This window comes from Spermophilus citellus (assembly GCF_964194105.1).
Source record: "Spermophilus citellus genome assembly, chromosome: 13".
NCBI classification, from domain to species: domain Eukaryota; kingdom Metazoa; phylum Chordata; class Mammalia; order Rodentia; family Sciuridae; genus Spermophilus; species Spermophilus citellus.
This window is the reverse complement of record NC_138193.1, coordinates 23,450,027-23,477,691: the sequence shown is the minus strand read 5'-3', so window position 1 is coordinate 23,477,691 and position 27,665 is coordinate 23,450,027. Positions and strand designations below refer to the sequence as shown.

The 27,665-nt window shown below is 47.7% G+C and overlaps 1 protein-coding gene across 1 annotated transcript; it reads left to right on the top strand.

The window, feature by feature from the left end:
* Positions 1–109: 109 nt before the first annotated feature.
* RPIA (ribose 5-phosphate isomerase A) lies at positions 110–27,665 on the top strand. Its single transcript, XM_081265347.1, has 9 exons — positions 110–520; positions 5,820–5,880; positions 7,357–7,412; positions 18,216–18,275; positions 20,521–20,585; positions 21,515–21,583; positions 22,268–22,409; positions 24,089–24,188; positions 26,763–27,665. Exons 1-9 carry the CDS (start codon positions 254–256, stop codon positions 26,858–26,860), a joined length of 918 nt encoding a protein of 305 aa, XP_081121473.1. The 5' UTR covers positions 110–253; the 3' UTR covers positions 26,861–27,665.

The following is a 27,665-nucleotide window of genomic DNA, read 5'->3' as shown; positions in this document are numbered from 1 at the left end:
CCGCCGGTGGCTTGCTAACACCGCCTCCGGGCAGGGGGGCACCTCCGGGTAGTCCGCCGACTCCACCCGGCCGGAAGTCGTCGCGGGGTATGTGGGCCGCGGTTCCGGTGCCGCGCCAACCCGGCCGCAGACGCCGCCGAGCCACAGTTCCCAACAAGCCCCGCCCTTCACTGCACGGGCTTTGCGTTCCGGCGACCGGACTTCCGGAGGAGCGGGGGCGGGGCCGCGGCAGAGGCTGCAGCGCAGCGTCGGGATGCAGCGCCCCGGGCCCTTCAGCACCCTCTACGGGCGGGTCCTGGCCCCGCTGCCCGGGCGGGCCGGGGGCGCGGCCTCCGGCGGGGGCGGGAGCAGCTGGGCCCTCCCGGGCTCGCACGTGCAGCCGCCGGGGCGCGTACTGCCCGGAGCCCGTGGCGCCAACGGCCGGGACTCGGACGGCGTCTGCCCCGCCACCTCCACCATGTCCAAGACTGAGGAGGCCAAGAGGCTGGCGGGCCGCGCGGCGGTGGAGGACCATGTGAGGGTGAGCGGCGCGGAGGGGCGCCTCCGCGGCGGGGCTGGTGGCGCGAGTGAGTGCGGACCCCTCCCGGCGACCGGGCCCGGCGACGCGCGCGGGCGAGTGCCTGACCGGCCCGCTTTCCGCGAGCCCCGTGCACGGTGGCGCCTTGTGGTGTCTGATATCGAGGTGGAGATTGCAGACACCTGCTTATCAACAGCTGGGGCGAAGGGAGGGCTACCCTTTCACCATCTCGGGAGGCCGGTGGGCAGCTGGTGTGCAAATCCTCGCTTGGTGCGCGCTCGCCCGCCCCGCGTGCGCTCTCGGGAGGAAGGAGAGGCCGGGCCGAGCTAGCCGGGCCCTGGCTTCCTCCCTTCCGCCGGCCAGGGACGCTCGGGTCTGGGGGTGCTGCTCTTTAAGGCGGGGCTGCGGGATGTTGAGCAGTTAGTCACTCAGCGAGGTCCTGGCCCCTCTTGTTCGGTGGCAGGTGTGCTGCTGTCAGTGCAGTCTTTCAGTTCAAGTAGGTTTGCTGTCATCAGTCAGCAAATTATACCTAAATTATAGCACTTTCCTGGCCTTGTTAGCTTTTTGTCTGTTTCCCACCCTTCGGTATCAGAGTCCCTTTCTCCTCAGATGGGAGTTCTTTATACTTATGAATTCTTTTCTATAAAGAGGACCAAGTCCTTTGAGCTTCACTACAGCCTGGTTAAATGGGAGGGGCATTATGGCAACTTGTGGCTTGGCCTGTTCTGTGCAACATATGGCCAAACCACGTCACTCCTGTTAAGGGTCCTTCAGCTGGTTCCAAACTGCCCTGTCTTGATGTAACTTATTGCAAGTCTGGTTAGGAATAGCATTTCTATAGGAAATGAGAGAGAGAACGTAAAATGTATAATTTGGTCCAACCTTTACAGCCAGAGGTCACAGTGCCACAGCTGTAAAATTGGGACATTAAGCTGAAATTTCAAAATACCCACATAAAGTGAATTGTTGATGGGGAAATGAAATCCACGCAGCTAGACAAGTCCTATTATCTGTTAATATATTTACATTAATATTTGGTTACAGGTTTCTCCCTGACCTTTGTTTTATGGTTACATTATTTGGCTAATAAAAATCTGCAAGCCCTCATTATCAGATTAGAGCCCCCAAACCATGGATTGCAACCACATCATTTAATGAAGTTACTAGGCAGTCCTGGGGAGCTCTCCCTGGGCGTTTTGGAAGCACCTGTTAAAATCATGTTGTAGACTTCAGTTAGTTCAAAGGCCATTTCCTATTTCAGTTTTTTTTTTTTTTTCCTTAGCTTCCTAAGGAGAGGAAGCTTTCTCTGCTGTGCACTTTTTAATCTCATAGGTGCTTTAAGTTGGTGGTGGTTTAACTACTAGTCTTCTCTGTGATTGTCCCTCCCAATCCCCTAAAAGGGAAGCTCCTGGAGAAGAGTTAGCTTATCTGTATTCAGCGTTGGCCACCATGAGGCCTGCTAGTAAATGTTGGTTGAATGAGCACACAGATATGGAGGTTGTGGGGTTATTGGTGGTCTTTAGTCCCCTTATTTCGTTAGCATTCCATTGTGGTAACCGTTTTCACTTCTGGGTTTTTAGATAATTCTTAGCTGAAGCCTGATCCTGGGTGGAGTAACCCAGGACAGGACTGTACTCTCCTGAAGGTCTGTAGTATCATCCCCTTGATCTCTGCAGCCTGAGCTTTGCTTTTTGATTAGGCTAGCTTGAAGAAGCTGATGGGGGGGCTGGGGATGTGGCTCAAGCGGTAGAGCTCTCGCCTAGCATGCGTGCAGCCCGGGTTCGATCCTCAGCACCACATACAAACTAAGATGTTGTGTCTGCCGAGAACTAAAAAATAAATATTAAAAATTCTCTCTCTCTCTCCTCTCTCACTCTCTCTTTAAAAAAAAAATAAATAAAATAATCTTCTATTCCCAAATAATTACAATCATCATTATAAAAAAAAAAAGAAGAAGCTAATGGGCAGTGGTTTCCATTGGTCAGCAAAAGCAGCATTTATGGGCTCACCCTGTTGGATGAGGTGCATGGAGTTCTGATATTGTTCATGTGACATGTGGTGTAGTGTTTACCTTTAGAAGGACCTTCTGCTGTTGGGCCACGTCTGGTTGGCCTTTGCATTGGTTCTCGGGCCAGTCATTTGAGTCAAAGATAGCAGGAACACATGGTTTAAGAACTTTTGAGTTTGGCAAACCCCTGCAATTCCTGTCCTCTTCTTGATGTCTTGTACATAGCTTTCTGATAGACCCAGGTTTCTCCTTGTGCCATCTAGAATTCTTGCCTACAGGTTAAGCATGAAGTTCAGATTAGGCCTGTCAAATGCTGGGAAGTGAAGACATTTTTTTCATTACTTGAAGATTTCTACATGTTGGTATTTAGCCATTTTGAATGTTTCTGTGTTGTGACATCTTGTAGGGATGCTATGATATTCATTTACTCGTCTTGAGTCCTTGCTTTTGAGTTTTGCCCAAGCGCTGAATGGTTTATTGGCTGCATTTTTGTTTTTTGGGGTACTGGGGATTGAACTCAGGGACACTTGACCACTGAGCCATGTCCCCAGCCCTATTTTGTACTTTATTTAGAGACAGGGTCTCACTGAGTTGCTAAGTGCCTTGCTTTTGCTGAGGCTGATTTTGAACTCACAGTCCCCTGCCTCAGCCTCCCGAGCCTCTGGGATTGCAGGCGTGCGCCACTGTGCCCAGCAGCTGCATTGTCTTCTTGAGGTACCATCACAGGTGGGCTCCGCAAAGTGATTCTGATGACCCAAGCCCCTTAGTGCATTTGGTGATGTAAAGGTAATTTCTACCACAACCCACAAGTTGTGGGATGAATTCTACTCTGGGTAGGACAGGACCAGCTAGAAGCATTTTTAGTGTACAGGTGTGTGGTTGTCATAATATTTGATTTGAGAGGGTTATCCCCCCCAGTCTCTTTACCTGTTGGTCATTCTTTGTAATCTTTTTTAGTTTCAGATGTGGTCTTATTTTGAGAAGGACCAAGTGTGGGGGATCAAGTGTGGGGCCCAGGGGCTTAGCCTTGGGTATTCCTGTGGCTTTTGTCTTGTTGGGAGTGAGAGGTTCTAGCTGTGGCCCTCAGTTTGTCTTGAGAGGCTTCTAGGATTTTTCTTCTTCCTGCAAAGGTTTCACAATCGGCTCTCCCTTGCCCAATGTGTTGTTAGTCATTTGTTGGAACTCAAAGAAATTTGAAATGCAATGTTGTTTTGGCACATTGAACTTCCTGAAGTTGCTTATTTAAAGTGAGGGTGTGTGTGGGGGGGTGTTGATACTATTAAAAGATGATTTTTTAAGATTATCATACAAATGAATGTGTGTTAAGATTTTGTTTAAATTATTAAATTGATGAGGGAACTGGAAGAGGTGTTAGAACCTGTTTGTGTGTTAGTCCATTTTGCTGCAATAACAATATCTGAGAGTGGGTTAGTTGTAATAAACAGATTTATTAAGTCATAGTTTTGGAGACTGGAAAATTCAGCATCCAGGTGCTGACATGTGGCAGGAGAGAAGGAAAGGTCTGGGGTGTTAGTGGTGTGAGTGGGCACCAGTCCCACTGTGAGAGTGGAGCCCTTGTGGCCTAACTCTCAAAAGTCCCACCTCTTACTGCAGGCAGTCCCTGACTTGCAGTGGTTTGACACAGGATTTTTTGATGGTGCAAAAGGGATATGCATTCAGTAGAAGGCATTTTTTGAATTTTGAATTTTGATGTTTTCCCTGGCTAGTGAGTGATGTATAGCATGGTAGTCATCTAAGATGATTGGCAGCGGCAGTGAGCATTGGTTTCCAGTCAGGCCTGTGATCATGAGGGGAAACAGCCGGCACTCCACACTGTGCTGTGTTGCTAGGCTGGCATGTTTGGTAGGTTAGGAGTGGTAAATCTGACTTAGGATATTTTCAACTTATGTTTAGTTTATTGGGACATAACCCCATCATAAGATAAGAAGCATCTGCACTGTTAAAATGGCACTTGAATTTCAACAAGAATTTTAGAGGGGATGATCATTCATACCATAGCAACAGGAGAAATCCCAGAACCTTAAATTCATATGCAGTCAAGAAATGTTAACATGAGTTTATAAGAATTGATTGAATTATAGCTATAGGATGATAATAGGTTGCATCTCACAGAACACATTTAATTTGCATTTCTAAGGGTAAGGATTGTTTGCTTTCCTTAACAGGTTTGTCTGTACAAAGCTGTCACATGGTACACACCTAGTCAGGTTCCAGCATTCCATTGAAAGGCTATCTAGTAAGCTGTTGCTCACTTCAGAGTCTTAATTTTTTCCTTACAGTGTTGAATTAATCTCTGAAGTGGGATGAGAGGTCTCTGGGTTATTGGGATGGCTGAAATTTGACCTTTGTTAACATTTATGTCTTGGTAGGTACCTCCTAAGTGGTTTTGGTTGTTTTGCTGTAGCTTGGCAGGAGGTTGATCCCACGAAGTTGCTTAAGAACTGACCTATATTAGTTCCTGGCTGCTCCTAGTCCCTGGCCTTGTCTTGTTCTTTGTGGTCTGACTGGTCTGATAGGCACCTGACTGGTCTGAAAGGTGTTGATAGGCACCTTTGCCCTTTCTGAAGGTGGAGACTGTTTGTGCTCTTTGTCTGTTACACATACTTCCTGTTGCGGATGGAGACAGTTTCTCATGTTCTTTCTGAGCTTTCACTGTTCCCATTTTTTCTGAGGCAGACTCATGCAAAACGGGGGTCCCCTAATTTACTGTCCTGCTGACTTTGTGAGAGTGCTGGCTGGCAGGCCTGATGTGTCTTTGAGGTTTCCTGCCAACTTGAAAATGCCTGTGGTCAGTCCCTTGCCTTCCAGATGTGAAGTTTGTGGGAAGAGCCACAAAAGCTTGCTCTCTAAGACCCTCTCTCCCTACCTAACCCCCAGACCTTTTCTTTCTGATTAGCTCCCTGAGGTTGGCCAAGAATCTTGCTGTGTTTATCTGTAGGCCATTTCTGTGAGGCCAATTTCAGTTGCTCTAAAGTTGCTTGTGGTGTAAGTGATGAGCCATTTGTTTAGTCTAGAAAAATGCAGGGAAGGCGTGGTGATGTGGCTGGGGTCAGCAATGAAAGGAGGCTTCTGCTGATAGTTGTCCCTGGGTGCTAGGCTAAAGTACAGCTTTGCCTTGCAGTGGTCCCTGTCTGTAGAGGAGGCGTGGCACCTGCCTTGCACCTGTGTCGATGAATCACTGGTCATAATGATTTTGTACCTTTAGAAAGTGGGTTGAAGAAGGAGTAAAGTACACTATTAATGTATTTTGTTTTCTCTCCCTGTTCTTGGCAGAATAATCAAGTGCTGGGAATTGGAAGTGGCTCTACAATTGTCCATGCTGTGCAGCGAATAGGTATGTTCTCAGACTGCCTGCTGTTGCCTTGTGTGTGGTGATGGGAGAGAGGGAGGTGGAGGAGGGAAGGGAGCTGAGCAGGTTAGACAGGTTGGGCTCTTGCCCATCTTGGCTCCAGCAGTGCAGATCTGGGGAGAGGGCACTGCTTGCCTGAGGTCAGCTGAGTGTTTCTGTCCCACTCTGGAGAGAGGGATTGTTGGACCTCGTTAGGCAGCTCTGGGGTCCCTTTGCCTTGCAGAGCTCAGCTGGAGGGGAGGAGTTGACTAGGTGAGGCCCCCAGCAGGTTCATCACTTGATGATGCATGCCTGTCAGCCCATCAGGGTCCTTTGTGTGTTGTCAGGCCTCCTCTGAAGCCTGTTGAGTTCCTTAGGCAAACGTGTGGAGGTCATGCTTTTGGTCAGTACCTTTGCCCTGTCTATGACTCAGGAGTGAACATGAGGCTCCTATAGATGGTGGCGAATTGCTGTAAGTGCTGACTTCACTCCGATTGGGTTATGTCCTTACTCAGGAATGATAAGCCTCTGTGACTGCTTAACAGGTTCTTTGACCCTGCTCTCTGTTTTAGAACAAAGTCCGGGAGGTACCTGAATGCTGATCTCCTCGGTGCCAAGAGGCAGGGCCAAGAAAGCAAAATCTAGTTCATTTTGTCAGTAAGAAGTGGCTGTAAGGGGGCTGGGGCTGGAGCTCAGTGGAGGAGTGCTTGCCTAGCATGTGTGAGGCACTGGGTTTGATTCTCAGAACCACATATAAATAAAGGTCCATCAACAACTAAAAAAAATATTTAAAAAGGGGGGTGTATTGTAATATTGATGTGGTGTCTTCATAGGGTCTTCTTACTGGTCAAGCAGGAGGTGTAGTGCTGTGTGCCTTTCTATCTTAGCCAAACCTGTGAGAATTTTAGGGCACAGAAAATATGGACTTGATTAAAAATACTTGAAATTTTAAGAAGACTTTTTTCCCTTAAGACTTTTATATATATAAAAAAAAACTCCCCTGAAAATTTAAAGTGAATAAAATAAATGGGGCCTGCAGATGATTGTATTTTTTATTAAATGCAAAGGGAAGTACTGACTTTTTCCTGATGAGTGGTGAACTATCAAGTTACTTTGCCTCAGCATGCCTCATTTTCCTCATCTGTAAAGTAGTGGTAACAACCATAATGTACCTTCTGGGCTGTAGGGATCATAGAGCTTGTTCTGCAAAGTCCCTAGTGCATTGCTAGGCTCATAAGAACAGCAGGTGTCTGTCACTCCCTCTGTGTTAGCACTCGCCTCCCCGGTCCTGGGGTCCCTGTCTGTTGATACATGAAGCGAGGTCCACCAGCATTCTAACCAAGGACAGGGTCACAGAATAGAAGGCAGTTCTCGGTGGCAGACAGGTCTTTCCCTTTCTGTGGGATTTGAGCAAATGCACATATAACCAGAAAAATAAAGTGAGGAGAGTGGGAAACCCCAATATGGCTTTTGTCTCCACAGCTGAGCGAGTGAAGCAGGAGAGTCTGAGCCTCATCTGTATTCCTACTTCATTCCAGGTATGTCCTGCTTTCCACTCGCATCTGGGCGGCCGCTGCTCAGTCTTTGACTCCCTAAGATGTGGACCTGTGGCTCTGTCACCCATCAGGCTGGTTCTGCTTCAGGAGAGGAGTTGTTTGACCCAGGGTTGCTCTTTGCCCTGTGGTTTTAGATGATTCATTTGCCCCAACGGTATTTCAGGTGGCTTGAGTCAGGCGCAGTGAGGTATGCGGAGATGAACGCGTGGTCTCTGTTTTCAGGGAATCTTATGCCCATATATAGATGAGGAAAACCAAATCCTAAAGGAATTAAGCATTAATAATGCAAGTACAGTATTTTGGTTTCATGTCTAAGGTGCTTTCATCACGAAATAGAGGGAGCTGGAGGAGGAAGCAGAGCAGCAGGTTAAAGATAGGGAAAGATGAGAGGGAGCAGACTTAGGACAGTGGGTGGGGGACAGGGCCTCTCACAGGTGCTTGCTCAGTTCCACTGAGAGGTCTGTGGTAAGTGATTCCTTAGGAATTTTGAAGCATTTCTTTTAGTTTTTAATTTGATACTGAGAAGCTTCCTACCATTCGGATGCCTGAGCCTTCGTTTGAAATGTATTTGTAGTTCCCTCAGAACCGTGTGCCTTCTGTGGATCTTGTCCTTCCCCTAGAGCTCTGAGCCATGACGTGCCTGCTGTGGGCCTCGTCCTGCTGGGCACTTGCTGGAGCACTTGGTTCCGCAGATTCACACTTCAAGTGCTGGAGACTGTTCCTGTTCTTAGATTTGCCTTTCCTGTTGTTCTGGCCTTTCTGCCTGGGACCCTTCCTGGGGCTTGGTGATTGTGGACTGGCTTATATTGTCCTACTTTTAGCCTTGTCTTTCCCAAACTCTCTTACGAGTCTTTCAAGAAGTTCTCATGTTTAATTTCTGAGGACTCTTGTTTTCTTCAAGTTGTCTTTTTTTCCCCAGTTTCTCTGAAGGTGTTAATTATATATGTGTGTGTGTGTGTGTGTATATATATATATATATATATATATATATATATATATATATATAAAACATTTATTATTATATTATTATTAACATTATAAATATTAATTATATTTATATATATTTTAAAATAATTCTTCTTATAAGGAGTATTTTCCTTAGTTATTTTCCCCAATTTGTGGGAGGTAAAAGTTACATACAGTAAAATTCGCCCTTTATATTATATAGTTGAATTTGACAAACACATAATCTTTTTTTTAATTTTTTAAATTTTGTTTTAATTATACATGACAGTAGAATGCATTTATGCACTTTGATATATCATACATAGATGGGATATAATTTCTCATTTTTCTGAGTGTACATGTTGCAGAATCACATTGGTCACATGTATACATACAGTAATAATGTCTGTTTCCTTCTTCTCTCTTTTCTATCCCCATATACCCTCCCTTCCCCTTCCCTCCCATCACTTCCCTCTACCTAATCTAAGGTACGCTATTCTTCTCTAGTGCCCTTGCCTTATTGTGAATTAGCATCCACATATTAGAGAAAACATTCGGTCTTTGGTTTGTGGGATTGGCTTATTTTGCTTAGCATGATATTCTCCAACTCCAACCATTTACTGGCAAATGTCATAATTCCACTCTCCTTTAAAGCTGAGTAATATTCCACATTTTCTTTATTCATTTATTGAAGGACACTTAGTTTGGTTCTATAGTTTAATTATTGTGAATTGAGCTGCTATAAACATTGATGTGGCTACATTACTGTAGTATGCTTATTTTTAATCCTTTGTGTATAAATCAAGGAGTGGGATAGCTGGGTCATATGGTGGTTCCATTCCCAATTTTCTGAGGAATCTCTATACTGCTTTCCATAGTGGTTGCACCAGTTTGCAATCCCTCCAGCAATGTATGAATGTACCTTTTCCCCCACATCCTCGCCAACATTTATGGTTGATTGTATTCTTGATAATTGCCATTCTGACAGGAGTGTGGTGAAATCTTATAGTAATTTTGACTTGCATTTCTCTAATTGCTAGAGATGTTGAACACTTTTTGTATATTTGTTGATCAGTTGTATTTCTTCTGTGAAGTGTCTGTTCAGTTCCTTAGCCTATATATTGATTGGGTTATTTATTTATTTATTTTTTGCTGTTAAGTTTTTGAGTTCTTTATCCTAGAGATTAATGCTTTAAATATTATGTGCATGAAACATAATCTTTTAATAATGAACACAATCAAAATATTATTATTATTTTGGTCTTTTAAAATTATGTTGGTCTTTCTTAGTTTTCTGCTCATCTTAAAGACAGATGGGCTTGGAAGCTGATTATGCAGCATGGGATGAGGGTGGCTTTCTTCTTGTCCATTTTTCCTCTTGCTGGATGATTTCCCTGCGAAGGCAGCCCAGTGCCATTTGGGGAGGGACAGGGTTGTCTTGCTGTGTCCTGGCAGCCAGGTAGGCAGGGTGGACTAGTAGACACCTGGCAGGATTCTGGATGTGACCATGTTTTTGATTCTCTGGTTTTTGGTATGGTACCTGTGATAGATGGGAGAAAGTGTTACATTGTGCAGTATGTACTTGAACCTGGTGTGATCATGTGGCTTGTTTGCTAATGGGACATGGTTCATGAGAGGCAGCAAGGATCTGAAAGTCTTTTGCACTGGGACTTGGCCCCTCTTGCTGTTGGAACCATTCAGCTACCATGTGAAGTAGCCAAGCCTAGATTCCTGGGGGATGAGAGGTCCTATGTGACCAGTGGATGGGGCTGGCTCATGTGAGCCAGCCCAGTCAGTCCACAGAATCATGATAAACTGAGTTTGGGGGCAGCTGCTCTGCAGTAGGCTCTCTGATGAAGTGCTCCTGTCCGGGTTGTGCCTGGTCCTAAGACCAGCTGTTTTCCTTCTTTGGCACGCTGCTTTGGGAGTGGGAAAAGAGGTTATAGAGTTACAGGCCCTTAAATAGCTTTTTAGATAACCTTCCCTTTTCACCCAACCATTGAATCCACTTTCTTGTTCCTGGTGACTCTGCTTCTGAGTCTGTGGAAATCCTCCTCTAGTGTTGAGTTTCTTGCCTTGGAGCTGTCTCCAGTACTGACCTAGTATTTTTTCTGATGTCTAACATTTGCCATTGTCCTCAGTGGCTGCATTAGGGTCCCTGAGGAGCAGGACTGTAGACAGTGTACAATTACAAGAGAGATTTGTTAGATGGTTTGCACAGGCATAGGCAGTACTCTCACCACGGCCATCTGCAGGCTGGAGAACCAGGGAGTGCAGTGGCTGGTCAGTCTAGTCAGCTGGAACCTCAGAGCAAGTGAAGCCACGGTGCAGGCTAGTCCTAGGACGAGGGCCTGAGGTCTCTTGGGGAGCCACGGGTGCAAGTCCACATTCCCAGAGTCTGTCTAAAGGTGACAACAGTGGCCTGAAAACACATGTCAAGAGGGTAGATAGTGTGTGTGTACCGAGCTTTCCCTTCACGACTTCTGGCCCCCAGCTGCAGGATGGCTCCAGGCAGCTCTTCCCCACTCAGTTTTCAGACCTAAACGCCAGCCATCTCTGCAAAAACCCTCACAGACACACCCCATGTGTGTTTTATCAGTTTTCTTGTCCTCAAAGAAGTCAGGTTGATAGAATTAACCATCATAGTGACCCAACTTTTGAAAGGTGTTTTTTTTTTCTCTCTTCTGTGAGATTTATTCCTTAAAGAAAAAATTCTTTATTATAGTTATAAAGAAATTTTGGAAAGATGTTGGTAGGGTTTCCTTCTGAGGCTGTGAAGGTTGAGGGTTCTGTGCCTTCTCTCAGCTTTTTGGGAGGTTGTTGGCTGCCTTTAGTGTTCCTTGGCTTGTGGGTCTCTCACCGTGATCCCTGCCTTCATGCTCCTGGGCTGTTCTTCCTGCATGTCAGTTTCTGTCAGAATCTCTCCTTTCTCCAAGGACGAGGGCTCACTCTCCTAACCTTGTTTTAATTTGATAACCTCTGTAAAGACCGTTCCCTGCAAAATGTCACATTCTGAGGTCCTGGGGTTGGGACCCAACCAATGTGTGTTGGAGGAAACAGTTCAGCTGTTAACATTTAGGAAGGATGAGGCTTGTGCCATGTATTGTCACGGCAACTTGCTCTTGTGGGGAATCAGGTCAAAGGTGGGGAGAAGGGAGTTGGGGGACCTGCCGATGGGAGAGGACTGAAGTGTCCTGGCTCCGTGAGATCTTGAAGTCCGTGTACAAGGGCCAGGTTTCAGTTGTTATATAAAAATTATGGAAGGCCCTGGTGAACTCTTCACAGTGCCCCAGTAGATCAGGCTGAGAATCAGAATGAAGTTTCTAATGCTAATATTCCATATCACCAAACTGAAACGGAGTTAGCCGAGCTTCCGAGAAGTTGGGAGAACAGTAACAGCCAGGTCTACAGCAGATGTGGTGATAAGGCGTGCCAATGAAGTTTGTTCTGTTTTAGACAAGCCAGTATCTTGAAGCCCAGCAGCTGCTCCTCTGCTGCTGTTTTCTTTTGTGCTAACTCACAAGGAAAGGAACCTTGAAATGACCAATTTAATCTGCCTGTGTTGTTTCTGCTTTCTTTAGTCTTGATTCATCCACAAAAACCAAACTCCTTGCTCAGCTCATTGAAACACTCATTTTATTTGGTGGAATGAAGTGTTGCCTGATTTCTAGAATTACAAATGAAGCTAATTAAGACTTTTAAATTTGTTGCTTTTTTTTTCCTTACTGTTCCAGTTTTTATGATTGGCACATGGTATTTGTGTAAATACTTTGGTACAATATGATGTGTGTGTTAATCATCGGGTTTAAGATACAAGATACGTGAGACACTAGAGTGAGTGTGTGTGTGTGTGTGTGTGGGGGGGTGCCACCCCCCTTGCTACTCTGCCCGGCTGTGTTGTTCATAATACTAATCCCAGAAGTGTCACCCCATTTGCCCTTGGTCACACAGACCCTGTGGGACAGGAGAGGAGACTGACTGAAGGCTCTAATACTAGGTTGTGAACTGGCATTGGGATGGCTCCTGCACTGCTTTGGGACACCTGGAGAAACCGAGAGATAATCCAGTAGTAACCGTCATTTTTGTCATTTTCCCCTGTAATTATATATTTAACAAAGCAAAAGGCTGGTTTTATAGCCATCATTTCATTTTATCTTTTTATTTTGGAAAATTTCAGTCTTGAAAAAAGATGAAGAACAATAAGTGAACTCCAGCGTATTTTATTCTTAGTTTTGGGAGTTTGTTTTAGAATTTTGGGACATTTTTTTCTAGTTCTGTGAAGATTGTCATGGGTATTTTGATGGGGATTGCTTTGAATCTGCCTATCCCCCAGGACATGGGAGGTCTTTCTGTCTTCTAAGGTCCCTTTAATATTTTTCTTCACTATTCTGTAGTTTTCATTGTATAGATCTTTCACCTCCTTGGTTAGACTGTTCACAAGTATTTTATTTTTTGAGGTTATTGTGAATGGGATGGTTTTCCTGATTTCTTCCTCAGTGGCCTCACTGTTGGAGTATAGGAAAGCTATGGATTTATTGGTGTTGATATTATACCCTACTACTTTGCTGAATTTTTAGTCCACCAAAATCAACAAAGGCAAAATAATAAGTGAGTGAAGAGGAGAGCAATTAATATGAAAAAAAAAATAATCTGTATGTGTTTATGTGTGTGTGTGTGTATGTGTGTATGTGTGCACACGCATGCATGTATATGTAGTCTAACCTATCCACACAGTGAGAGTGCCCCCACGCACAGACTTGTGGGTACACACATACAATTGTACAGAATGGAAAAAAAAAAAACCCAAACAAATTTTAAAAAAGAACAGAAAATTTAAAAATATAATAAAAAAAGAAAAGAAAAGAGAATTGGGAAAGAGTCCTCAATGAGAAACACAGGGCTTGTTTCCATGGAGGTGATCAGAACTGTTGGCGAGGGTGGAGTTTAATTCTCTGTATTGAGTTTGGGGCCCTGTAACCCTTGGTCAAGGACTGGGGTTGCCAAGTCCAGCATCTTTGGTGCCTCCCCGTTGTGGCCAGGAGCCAGTGCTGGTGGTAGTAGCTCCCAGCTTCCTGTCTCCAGGGCAGGATAGGGAGGCTGGCGGCTGGGTGCCGTGGAACACACCTGCTGGGCGGTGCCTGATCTGGTGGGTGCTCCCTGGGGGGCTGGTGCAGAAGTCTACTGAAGTTCCAGTGCTGGGGTTTGACTTGGCTGATGTTGGGACGGTTTGGTGGGTGAGATTTGACCCACACCCTCTGTTGCTGGGGAGGGCCAATCTGTGCTGGAAGGTCAGGTGTCAGGGGACTCCTGCAGCTGGCACTACCAGCCAAATGATTTTCATTACCTTTCAGACAACAGCTTCCACCGCCATTTCTGGGTCCCTCTCTGTTCCACAGGTTCCTCTAAGCCAGGCTTTATTATTTATTTATTGTAGCAGGGATGGAACCCAGGGGCCCTCAACCACTGAGCCACACCCCCAGGTTCTCTCTAAGTTGCTTAGGGCCTCGCTAAGTTGCTGAGGCTGGCCTTGAACTTGTGAGCCTCCTGCCTCAGCATCCCGAGCCTCTGGGATTACAGGTGTGTGCCATCACACCTGACTCCAAGCGAGTTTTATTCACCTGCTTTCCCCTCTCTCTGCCTGTGCTCCCCTCCCCTCAGCAGTGGGCTGGTGGCACTGATGCCACTATTTCTAATATTATGATCAGAGTTTCTGAATTTTTGTCTCCATGATTATTCTGCTTCCCAGTGTTGACTCCAGTGATTTCTCATAGTCACCACCTTGCCTAGGAGCAGTTTGCCGGCTTTTTAAGTCATGAGTTGAGGAACTGGTGCAGAGTGCACCCGTCCTCAAACCTGCCATTGCTCAACCTACGTTTCTCCTTTGCTAGCAAATTATTAAGACCTCTTGCTTCTTCTCCAAACCTGTCCTAGCTATGGGAGTGGCATTGGGCACAAGGCCAAGCTTTGGGGATCACAGCAATGCTTGCAGCAGAATATTTAATTATTAAGAAACTGACACTGGGACTGGGGTTGTGTCTTGCAGGTAAGAGCGCACACCTAGCATGTGCAAGGCCCTGGGTTCAATCCTCAGCACCATATATACATAAATAAATAAAGGTTAAAAAAAAAAGAAAAATGGTGCTGCATGGAGAAATAGCAGCTTGGGGTCACCCAATGCCGCCTGTTGCTCCCCAGGAGGATCCTGTCCACCAGGTGGCCCAGGCAGGACTGCTGTTTCTAGACTCTGCCCCCTAGTGGCCAGGGGCTGGGTTCCTGGGAAGGGAGTTCTGCTTTCTGGTCAGGCACAAAATGGGTGCTTAATACATATAAGGTGCTGTCAGCTTTTGCTGTGATTAGAGAGAAATGCCAGCTTGTGAAAACCCCTGACTGCTCTGATGACCTCACTGGTTAACCTCACTTAAAAGTGTGACCTTCCCCCTAAAGGCCAGGCTAGTTCCTGGTCTTCAGTAGCTGCCCACTCCTCCCGCAGTGAACATTATGCAGAAAGCAAGAGGCTCTGAGAAGTGGGGACACAGGGAACCACGCAGGGGTGAAGGTTTCTTTTTACTCTGTGTATCCCAGACTTGATGCTGGAGAAGCTGGTGTCCCAGAAACACCTCGGGCACAAGCAAAAAGCCCAATGTTGGTGGCTCGCTCTGCCTAGAGGACACAGACAGGCAGCCTGGGAAGCTGGAAAGCTTTTAGACGGGGACTGTGTCAGTCAAACCCCATGGATGCCCATGCTGGGGAGCCCAGGCTGTGATCAAGAGCTGATCCCTCTGTGGGCCGGCAGAGGGGTGATGAGTGGTAGCCAGGGCTTTGTCGTCCCTGGGCTGTAAGGAGGCCTCTGTCCTGTCCCTGTGCCCTGCAGACTCGGGGACCTTGTCAGTGGCCTGGACCTCCACAACCTGACACAGGGTGCCCCTCTCTGCAGGGCTGATGACACAGGAAGCCTGGAGGGAGGTTCAGTGCCCTGTCCACTGGCCAGGGGACCATTTTACCTTGGAAGCCCCACAGGAAGTAGCAATGCACTCCTGCCTTTTCCATGTGGAGGCCAGTAGATGTCTCATAGAAACCTGATGGCCACCTCTGCCCCACCCTAACGAGGAGCCTCCCATCTCCAGGAGGCGTGCTATGCACCTGGTCTCCTGTCCCTACCTGGTGGTGACTGGATGGTACCCTGACTTCTTCCAGAGCCTGGTAAGAGGAAGCACACTGACATAAGTTTAAATAAGCCCAAATTCTCAAGAGACTCCAAGTGTCCAGATTTCAACTGAGAATCTCTCATCACACCAAGAACTAGGAAAATGTCAACTTTAATGAGGCAGTTAACAAACGGGGTACTGATGTGACAGATTTCAGAATTCCCTGATGAGGCTCTACAAGTCATGTTGGAAGAACACCTAGAATTCACCAACAGCCACTAAGACCAAGAATTTTAAGTTTCTCCCCCTTTCCTCTGAGGTTGGCTTTGCGTCTTTCATATGTAGCCTCTATGCTGTTGAAATAGGTTCTGTTTATCTCTAGTTTCCTCAGTGGTTTTTATTTATTATTTTTTTCTCATGAGTGGGTAGTGTATTTTGTCAGAGGTCTTCTCTGCATGTATTAAGATGATCCAAGTGGTTTTTGTCCTTAATTCTGTTTATGTGATTAATTATATTTATTGTTTTTCATGTTAAACCATCCTTGCATCTCTGGAATAAAACCAGTGTGGTTGTTGTGTAGTAATATTAATATGTTGTTGAATGCAATTTGCTAATGTTAGGTGTTTTTGCATCTAAGTTCATCAGGATATTCATGATGTATTTTATCTGTTTTGGTGTGAGTGTGATGTGATTTGTTTTATAAAACAAATTCAGAAGTGTTCCATCCCTTTCTATTTCATGGAATAATTTGAGAAGTATTGGCATTAGTTCTTTAAAGGTTTAGCTGAGATTCAGCCGAGAATCCATCTGAAACCAGCTGTGTTAGCTTCACGTGAGTGAGAACTTGTGACGTTTGTCCTGAAATTGCCTGGCTATTTCACTTTAACATCTTGTGCTCCAGTTCCATCTATGTTGCCATAATAGACAGAATTTCCTTCCCTTTTTTTTGCCAAATGATATTCCTAACCACATTCTCTTCACAGCTTTGTCTGTGGTCAGACTCGCAGGTGATTCTGTGTCGTGTGAGCATGGGAATGTGGGGGTGTCTTGTGTGACTCCACTGGTAGGGACAGACCTGGATGGGGATCACTGGTCATGTAGTCGTTTTGTGTTAAGTGTCAGGAGCTGCCAGGTAGGAGCTGAGCGCCCTGTAGCTTTGAACAATGGGAATGTGAAGATGTGGCGAGCCAGCCAGCCGTGGGCTGAGTGTGTGAGCTGTGAGTAATTTGAGCGCACAGAGTGGACTGGCCTGAGGACGCAGCTCTGTCTGGGCTTTGCACGTAGGTATCCCTTTCACTGGCTTTGCCTTTGATCATCACACAGCACATGAGATGCGTGGCCTTCCTAGATGTCAGTCAACCTGCTGACCTGTGAGACATCAGGAAGCTAAACAACCCCGCGAAATCTGACCCCTTGCCTCATTTGAATGGCCTCCCCATTAAACCCGGGTTTGAGGCGTGCTCTTCTACTTGCCTACCTTGCCTGCTTTGTGGGAGCTGGGTCAGAGGTGCCATCACAGAACCCAAAGGGGGCTGGGGACATGGCTCAAGCAGTAGCACGCTCGCCTGGCATGCGTGTGGCCCGGGTTCGATCCTCAGCACCACATACAAACAAAGATGATGTGTCCGCCGAAAACTAAAAAATAAAAATATTAAAATTCTCATTCTCTCTCTCTCTCTCTCTCTCTCTCAAAAAAAAAAAAAAAAGTTAAAAAAAAAAAAAAACAGAACCCAAAGGAAAAGGTATTTCTCTGTCTCTGTGGTATTATTTCGTGCAGCCCAGTTGACCTGGAGTGACCCTGACTGGGTTCATTGCAACAGTTTTGTCTGGAGGAACCTGCATGCGGTATTCACAGCCGCTGTACTAACTGACGTTCCTCCCAAGGCTTAGAAGACCCCTTCTCTGCAGCTGAACGCTAGGTGCTTTCCACTTTAAGTAGAGAATATTTTAAAGGGACACCTTTGGGGAAGTTTCCGTCCTTGGTTTCTCTGTTTTGTAAGCAGTTAGGTGAACAAAACCTCATCCTGGTCCTGGGTGGCTGATTGGGAAGCTTCACAACGCCTTATTTTAGCTAGGCATCCTGCTCAGCTCAGTGACCACTGCTCTCCTCTTGTGCTGGCCTTTTAAAAGGTTACCTGTGAGGGAAGCCTTTAAATCAGGTGGTACTTTTTCACAGACATCTCAAATCTCTCCTCTGGTGCTCTGTTGCCAAGCCCCTCCCTTGGCCATTCGTGAAGCCTCACCTCTGTGAGCTCTTCTGAGTGGGTGCATTTTGCCTGGTTTTACTTGACACTTTGGCCTGGCGATCACTCTTGTCAAGTCATGGTAATCTTCATTTTTCATACATTGGATTATTCTAAAACCTTTTTTAATATTTTGTGGATTTGGATCCTATCATCAGGATTTGTTTATGAGCTGCCCTGCCAGAAGTTTTAGAAGGCTGTGGTTTCATTTCTTGGAGCCAGTTGGTGAGGAGGAGCCCCAGCTCTGCTGGAGCCACGCCTTCCTCGTCGCCCTTTTCCAGCTCCCAGGATGCATTGGCACTTGCCTTGCCATTCGTGGGCTGCTCTCCTGCCTCTTGGTGGGAGATTGGGATTTGAGAGAGATACTGGGTCAGGCCTCACTCTTTAACACTATATCCAAGACTCCTGAGACTCTAAGAAAATGATTAGGGTGCTGTCTTCTATCTTCCCAGGCCCGGCAGCTCATCTTGCAGTATGGCCTAACCCTCAGTGATCTGGACCGGCACCCAGAGGTAAGAGAGTGGGTCTCCTTTGTGGCTGCTTATTCATGGGCTCCAGGTGACTTGGGTTAGTTAGTCATGCTGACTTTTCTCCTGGGATTTGAATGTTAATCCTGGGTAGGGTGATAAGTGGAGAGGTGGTTAGTGTCCAGTACTGGTATAGTGCAGGCTAGTTCCCCTGCAGTTTCCCTGAGGGCTCCCCATAAGTTCAGTGGAGGGGAGTGGGACGAGCCCAGGGCTGCATCAGGGCTTTCTGAGAGTCCTTTCTCGTACAGAGGCTCTTCCAAGAGTGCACCTTACCCCTTAAGTGAGGGATGTCCTATCTGTGGCAGCCACAGACATTTGAAAACTCACTAAGTGAAGTGTTGTGGTGAAGACTGACCAACACAGCGGCAGAGAGGAGACTGAAGTTGGGAGTAGGCAGCTCACGTGTCTTCCTGGCTGGCACTGTCTGAACATGTACCAGCTGTGTGCCAGGTGCTGTTTCTGTGTTAGAACTCTAGAGTACACTTTATGGATATGAAAAAGTAGAGAGGAAAGCTCAAGTATGCTTAAGGTATACAGAAGGTGGCAAAGCCAGAGCTCAGGCACATTAGGCTCTAAAACTGTTAGAATTAGAAGAGCTTCTTTTGGGGTGGGGGGGGGGTGGGGGTGGTCGGTACCAGGGATTGAACTCAGGGGTGCTTAATGACTGAGCCACATCCTCAGCCCTTTTTATTTATTATTTTGAGACTGGGTCTTACTAAGTTTCTTAGGGCCTCACTAAGTTACTGAGGCTGACTTTGAACTTGATGGTCCTCCTACCTCAACCTCCCAAGTCGCTGGGATTACAGGTGTTTGCCACTGGGTCAACAGTGTTACAAGAGTTCTGGGGGGGGGGGGAGAGTTTGAGCTGAGCTGGAAAGATTCTGTGGCAGGGACAGAGTAGGCCCTAACTGAAGGGTAGGCAGGAACCACGGGCATGTAGGCACAGGTGGACAAAGCCCAGACTTTTCTGGGGTGGTTTGGACAGAAAAAGTGAAACACATGGGTACATCGCAGGGCAAGTGGATGGGGACTTAATGTGGTCTGGCCGTCCATCTCACCATGGTACGCAAGGGCCTCGGGTTACTAATAATGTGGGAATGGCTCGTTGGGAGTTTCTGCAGGCAGAGTGGGGCCCAGGCAGAGCCAGCTGTTAAACAGCTGTGAGGGGAAGGCTTTGGGCCAAAGGTGGGTCCAAATCTAGGCAGAGAAGAGTTGCCACCGCGCAGCCTCAGCACTAGTGCATGGTGAGGGAGCAGCGTAAGTTGCAGCTGCAGACAGATGTGGAAGGATGGGAACATGGTGCCCTGCAGGACACTTGGTGTGTTAAGCCTGGCCTCACAAACCACAGCAAGCAACTGCAGCACAAATAAAATGTGTCCTTGTGTGCTGCTGTGTGGTTTTGGTGTTTGGTGTTTGAGTGAATCTGTTTGACTCAGACAGCCTGGGGGCTGGCTTGGCCTTGGCTTGGGGCCTAGTGGGAATGCCTCAGGTTGTTTCTTGAGCCTGGTGAATTTTGGTGACTTCCATAGCTCCCTTCATTTCATCTTGTCTGCTGGACTTTTTTGTTTTGCCCACGTTGGTACCATTTTTTTTTTAAAGAGAGAGAAGAGAGAATTTTTTAATATTTATTTTTCAGTTTTTGGTGGATACAACATATTTTTTTTATTTTTATGTGGTGCTGAGGATCGAACCCAGCGCCTCGTGCATGCCAGGAGAGCACGTTACCGCTTGAGCCACATCCCCAGACTTGGTACCAACTTCTGACCCAGCTTTTCTCAGCTCTGTTTTTCATAATTGACTCCCCCCATGGAATGTAGTACTACAGATATTCTGTGTATCTGTTTATGTGCTTGTGGGCTTTGGAAGGCCCAAAATTTTAATATCAGATTTCTTTGCCCCCTCGTCCCAGCCATCTTTCCTTTGGTGGGAGTGACATTACCTTCACCAGAGTGCACACTATGCATAATTCCATGTTGTCCATAGAGGCCCGTCCACCAGAAAAGCAAGTGTAATGTCATGGGTGAGAGATGATGGACCATGGTTTGTGTCCCAGGCCTGTGACCCCAGTGAAGTGGCTCATTGACCTTGGAGCCTCAGTGTCTTGGTAGACTACTTGGGAACGCTGGGCCTGGCTACTGGGCTGTTGTTACAGGGTCAGCCTTGGCACAGCACCTCTGTGCCAGCCCCCGGGGCTCTTAGTGGTCGTTGTGTCTCCCTCTGCCCACCACAGATTGACCTTGCCATTGATGGAGCTGATGAAGTGGATGCTGATCTCAACCTCATCAAGGGTGGTGGGTGAGTGTTATGGGGACTTCCTTGCTAAAGACTACTTGCCATTTGGTCCTCAGCAATGCCAGATGGAGTACAGAGATCAGTTGTTACTGTGATGTGTGCGAGCCTGTCTCTCTACCAAGACCTGGCCGGGATGCCATAGGACCTTCAAACGCAGCCTGGCGTTTCTGGTCATTAGCGTCCACTTGGTGGCTGGAACCTGAGCCTCTTCAGTGAGATGGCCCCATCATCGTGGGCTCTCTGTGTATCTGTGTTCTCTGATTCAGACTTTAATAACTGTCAGGCCAAACTAGCATATTATTGATTTATACTGTTAGGTCTGCGGACATCAGTGTGTGGACTTTGCTTTAAAGCTGCCCTTACATGTATGAGAGCAGCTAGGAATGCTGTTCCTTATTTGGAAAACATTTATAGGGTTTTTCTGAAGTGCTGATTTGAGGAGTGGGAATGTGAGTGGCACAGGTGACATCTGTTCTGCTTGTTCTTACTTAATAGTTACTCAAACGATTGCAGTACTAGGCTGGTGAGCTGTAGAGATTGGCTGGGCCCAGATCTTCAGAGTCCGTCTCCCTAACTGTCAGATGGTCCACAGGGCAGGTTGCTCAGAGCTCACCTTTCTTAGGCAAGGTGCAGACAACAACTCCCTAAAAGCAGTGCTTCCTCTCAGGTGACTCTTGGTGGAATTCTGCCTGGCCCGAACCTGGAAGGGTATCCACTCTGGGTTTCTCCCAGACACAGGCTAACATTTTTGTGATCCCGTTGCTAGCAACAGCCTGATGGGATTGAGGACGGCTCTTTAAAGGTTAAAAGTGGGATTTCTTTTGATGTGCCAGGACTGGGGGATCCGGGGTTCCTATGCCTGACCTTAGTTCCCCAGGTTGAGCGCTGCCTTGCCCCGCTCACTTGCTCCCCTCCTCCCTTCCCACCTGCAGGGGCTGCCTGACGCAGGAGAAGATTGTGGCTGGCTATGCCAGTCGCTTCATCGTGGTCGCCGACTTCAGGTACAGCATGCAGAATTCTGAGCTACGCCAGGACTTGAGGCACCATCCCAGAGGGCGTGTGTCCTGCCTGTGTGCAGAGGTGGATGTAGCTGACCTGCCACACGTTCTTAACTGAGCTAGGATCTCCAGTGCCATTTCCAGTGCTTGGGTGGGCAAAGGGAGCATGTGTCCCCAGTTGCTGGCAGAGCTCGTCCTCACAGGGAGCTTCAGGGACGGGGCGAGCCCTGCCCATTGCCGTGAGTCAGCATTCCCTCTGGGGTCAGGGCTGACATATGTGACTCATGCTGTGCCTTCTTTGGCCAGGCTCTCAGACGCTCCATCTGGGAGTCTGGGAGGAGACACTTGTGTAGCATGTTAATAAAAATAAGAACTATGCTTTTACTTACGAGGTACTGTAGAGGTACTGTAGTTGTAGGAGGACGTCAGTGATGGACACCTGCTCTTGTAATGAACACCTAAGAGTAGATACTTGTAGTCAACAAGCCGGTTATATCAAATTAACCTTCCTTCTGTCACACTGAATTCAGACATCTCTTAAACAGTAGGACTGCTAGTGCCTTTGAAGCCTTGTGTGTACTGTCCCTGGTTACTTTTTTGTCCTGCCATCACGGATTCCTGAATTTTGGGTTTGTGCTGTTGAGCTTACTTATTTTTATTGTGCTTTTTTTGGCTCTTCCTTCCCAGGAAAGATTCAAAGAACCTTGGGGAACAGTGGCACAAGGGAATTCCTATTGAAGTCATCCCCATGGCCTATGTCCCTGTCAGCCGAGCTGTGACCCGGAAGTTTGGTGGTGCCGTTGAACTTCGGATGGCTGTCAACAAGGCGGTAGGTGGCTAGGGAGGCTCCTGGAGGACTCCAGCCTCTGGGCACTATTCTTTTCCCTCCACTTGGGCCTGGAACTTCATTTTTTATTTTTTGGTATTGGGATTGAACTCAGGGACACTCTACCACTGAGCCACATTCCAGCCCTCTTTTGTATTTTATTGAGAGACAGGGGCTCACTGAGTTGCTTACGCCTTGCTTTTGGTGAGGCTGGATTTGAACTTGCAATCTTCCTGTCTCAGCCTCCTGAGCCACTGGGATGATAGGCATGCAACACTGTGCCTGGCTTCGTGCTTTATTTATTTATCTATTTAAAAACCTTTGTTTATTTCTATGTTGGTGCTGAGAGTTGAACCCAGTGCCTCATACATGCTGGGCAGGTGCTCTGCCCCTGAGCCCCAGCCCAGCCCCTTGGAGCTTTATCTTTAATCAGCCGGTTTTCAGGATTTGGCCTTGTTAGTTTCTACGTAGTCTCATGTAGGTGAACACGGAACTTACTGCTGTGTATGTCCCTGTACAGAGGGTAGTGGTTCTCTCGGTGCCCCTGGGTCTGACATCCCTCAGTGCTCTGATCTGGGTACCTGAGGCCTGGACCACCCTGGTGAACAGATGCCACACATGGCCTTCGGGAAGCCCTCCTCCCCAGGGTGCAGCCTGTTTTCCAGGCTCCATGGTGTACATTTCCTCTCTTCTCTTGTCTGCATTACAAGTGGGACAAGAGGTGGACTTTCTTGGGGGACGGCAACACCCCACCCCTCAGGAGTGCACTCTAGGCACTTCAGTCCAGAGGTTTTTCTCCATCTTCTGAAATAGATTGCCAAGAACTTTTTTTTTTTTTTTAAGAATTAGCAATAGGTATGTGTACAACCATGTAGGAGGTCTGGAAGATAGAGAAACGATCTGCAACCCTACCCTGATGCATTTTTATTTTGATATTTTTGGCTTTGTAAAAACCACTCTCATCACCATGGTTGTCCAGGCTCTTTGGCCACGGGCACTCAGAAGCTGAGATGCTGGGAAGAGCGCATAGGTGCTCTCGAAGCCCAGCCTCCTTCGTTGCTCCCAGCTGAGCTCCGGCCCTCCTACAGTCTGTAGGGGAGTCAATCCTGGACTCCTTCCTATGACCTGCTGTCAACATCTGTGTCCTAGACATACTCTTGCTGTCCTAGTGTTGAGGCTATGAAGGAATTCTGGGCTAATTAACTAAAAGTACTCCCTGCTATCTGACCTCCGACCTTGTCTCTGCTCCTGATCTTTCCCTGGGGCTTCTTGATGGGGTGGGGTCGGGTCATGAGGCTGAAGTATCGTCTTATTTCATTACTGCTGGTGCTTAGGGTGCAGCTGGCCCTGCTCTCTGGGTTTTCACTGTCAGGGCAGCTGGGGCTTGCTGAGCTGGTGCGTGGTAGGTGCCCACGCATTGCACGCACACAGAAGCTGCCTTCTGCACACTCCAGACACTCGAGCCTTGGCTGCTCCCTGGGTTCTGTGCCCTCCTGGCATTACGACAGCCTGGTGTTACCTGCAGAGCTCCTGCTCACTACTGTGCCTTAGCACTGCCTCCAAGGGCATGGAGCGGGCGATGGCGCCCCCTGGCAGATGTCTGGCCGTCACCTTTACTTACTTGCTCTCCTTCTTTCCTACTTGTGTCCTCATTCTTGGTCTGTGTGGCACTTATCTTTTAGGGTCCTGTGGTGACAGATAATGGTAATTTTATCCTGGACTGGAAGTTTGACCAGGTGCACAAATGGAATGAAGTGAACACAGCTATCAAAATGATCCCAGGTACCCTGCGTGGCATTCACTGAACATAAGCCCTTCTGTCCTACCTCCGCCCTCCGGTCTCTTGTGCCCTCCCTACCTGTCCTTCTATGGCCACCTGTATCCTCCCTGTCTCCTCCATGCCTCCTGTGCCCTTCCCACCTGTCCTCACCCTAGCCACCTGTGCCCTTCCTCCCTCTCCCCTTCCTACCTGTCCCCTCCCTGGCCACGTTCCCTTCCAACCTGTCTCCTCTGTGGTTACCTATGCTCTTCCAACCCATTCCCATCATGTAATCTGTGCCCTTCCTACCTGCCCCCTCCATGGTCACCTTAGCCCTTCCTACCTGCCCTCTTCATGGCCACCTGTCCCCTTCTGACCTGTCCCCTCCAGGGCCTCCTGTACCCCCCTACCTGTCCTCTACTCCTGGCCACCCGAGGCATGCTGGTGTGAGCTTTGCGAGACATCTAGGGAGGAAAACCTTAGGGTACGCCCTGTGGGGATTTTAGTGTGAGCTCCTCTGCCTCCCACAGGAGTAGTGGTTGCTTACCCAGCAGCTCCTGTGTGCATTCCACTGTCTGCTGGAGCTGGGGAAGGCTTGCAGCTGATGAGGTCCGGGCTGCTTGGAAACAAGACCTCATCTCTGGAGCCTTTCCCTCCAGGATCATGCCTGCAGCCTCCTTAGCTTTTGTGGTCTCTAAGCGGTTGGGGTAATGACTCAGTTTACCCATATTCATCTGCCTCATCCCACAGGCAGCATGCTGTGGGACGTGGAGTCCTCCAGGGGAGCTGTGGTAAACCTGGCAGAGCTGTGTGGAAGCATGCTGGGATGGCATGTCCTGCTTCAGCTAGAGGAAGAGCAGGTCCAGTGGGCGCAAAGGGTGCTGCTGCTTCTAGCTGTGCCTGAGCCTTATCATCCAGCTGTAATCTAAATACTGTGCCAAGTGTTGGAAAGTCTCATCAGTCCCCATTGGATGAGGTAGTTACAGAGAGGATGTGGGACAGAAGAGATAAGCAGTTCACCAGAAGCTACAGCACCAAGCTAGGAACCCTGGGTCATCTGCTCTAGACCCTGAACTTTGATCCTCACTTACTTAGGGCCAGGCTGAGAGGCTGTGTGGCAGGAACATGTAGCTTGTACTAGGAATTGATGGTGTAGGAGTCAAGTGGGGCCCTAGGTGAAGGCCAGTGAGCCATGTAGAGATGAGTTATCAAACTAGAGTTCTCGTCCAGGCTTGGTGAAGTACTGAGGTTGTGTGAGAGATTAAGAGGAGGCAGATTGGAGAAAAGGCAGTCTCTTACGATGTTGAGAGACCAAGAGTAACTGGGATATGCCATGACGTGGCATTCAAGGCAGGAAGGGTCAGTTTAGCAGAGAGTGGGTTCTAGAGCAGAGTGTCTGGGCAAGGGTCTGCACCAGCCGTGCTCCAGCAGTGTGAACCTGGCACTGCTTACTATACCTGTGCCTCAGTTCCTTCCTCTGGTACCTAGCTTGTGGGGTTGTTAGGAGGGAGGTTTAAATGGATTGGAAGAGCACCCAAGGAAGTATTTGTTGGGAGAACAAGTTCCTAGGGAGAAAGTGTGCTAGCTCCACCATTAGTAATGCACTAGACCTGCCCCTTGGAAGCAGAAGTGGTGTGAACGTCCGCTGTGTAATGAAGAAGCTGATTCTTCCGATTACACGTGGTCGGTCAGCATCGTCTGTTGGCTGGGTTTTTTAAGTCAGAAAGTTGAGTTGAATTATACTCATCCTCCTGCTTTGTGTTCTCTCTTTAGCAAAAGAACTTAAGAGCCAAGAAGGCAGGAGGAAAGAATGATGTTAGGCCACTGGTGGTAACCAGGAGAACTCATCTCTAAGGATGCAGACACACCATGGGGACACAGCCGGAAAGAGCTCCTAGCGCCGGCTGTTCCTCTGCAGGTGGACTTTTTGCCGTGCCCACTAGGGTGCGCTCTTGTTCTGCTCCGGCCTTTACTTGGCTTAGTGAGACTTGCAGGTGTCCATTGTGAGGACATTTTCTCTGTCTTTGCTCTCCTAAATATGTAGAAGCTGCTTCCTGGAGAAGGTCAGAGCTTTGTTTTAACTTAGGAGGTGGCATAAAGAGACTAGACATTGGAACAGTGTGTGTCCCTAGACCATCAGCACTTGGTTGCCTCTTTTCCTTTTCTTCCAGCTTAACTTGACATGGTTCTTTTGTCAGGCAGCTGTCACTTCCCACTCTGAGGAGATCTTACGGTGCTGGTAGTCGGTGTGGCTGCTTAGGTGGTCTGGAGGGTTTCTCTAGAGGAGGACCTGCATCTGCTGTATCTGAAGAACACAGAGCAGCAGCCCCTGGAAGCACCAGGAATGACCAGCCATGCAGAGGAGCAGCATGAGCAGAGGCCCAGGGCACATTTGGGCACAGAAAGAAGCCACAGTGGAGGGGAGAAGGGTCAGAGTTTTCTCACTATCTCCCTGGAGAGGAGGGCCGTCTAATATCCTTGTCCACTCTGCTTGTGGTGTTTGCTTTCTGTGCCCTTCTGTCCCTGGGGCTGTTCTTGCCTGGGATATTGTGAGCACACACAGTCCTTAGTGTTTCTTTCTGTCCATTGTCCTGCAGGCGTGGTGGACACAGGGCTATTCATCAACATGGCTGAGAGAGTCTACTTCGGGATGCAGGACGGCTCAGTGAGCGTGAGGGAGAAGCCTTTCTGCTGACACTGCAGGAGCAGTGTGCTCACCCGTGTCCAGCCCACGCCAGGGTGGACATGCCTCTCCTGGAGCCTTTGCCTTAATGTACCTGCCAGGGTGGACGGCTGGCCGTGCGGAGGTGGGGGCAGTTAAATCCAGTCTTCTTAAGTATTGTTATTATATGTCTTTTTAAAAAGAGAAATTTAAACATATATATTTTTACTATTAAAAATGTTCATTTTTAAAAATAAAGTAGAACTTAATTTCATGTTTTATATCACATATTTACGAAAAAAGAAAAAAAAAAGAGAGACATGTGGGGTTGTCTTTGAAACCTTTGACTTGAGCATGCTGGTTAAGCTTCTGAGTATTGGGTTTGCTGAGCAATAAAATCCGAACTTTCCTTTCCGCTGTGAGATGAAGGGCCAGCCAGCAGCGACCTGATGCCTTATGGGAAACTCTGTTTACTCCCTGCTACTGTCTGGTTTGTAGGTAGTTTTCATGGTGATCACGCACAATACCCAGTGACTTTGTAATCAGGGCTACCGCAGTGTGTTAGTGGAGAAGTGTGACGTGCGGTCACCAGGAGTGAGAGCTGTGAAAGGAGGCTTGCCCGAGCCCCTGCTGTTGAAGCACTGGGCCAGAAACACGTGCCAGTGTTGCCCACGCACTGCTGTGAAATGTGAAGCACTTGTTGTTTTTTTTTTTTTTTTTTAATTTTCTTTTTGTTGATATTTTTAATGTCTCTTGTTACTTGCATGGTTTTGTGTCAGAAGTTGTCACCTCTTCTGTTATTTGAAGGTTGAAATAAACCAGTGTGGTGCCAGTTTGA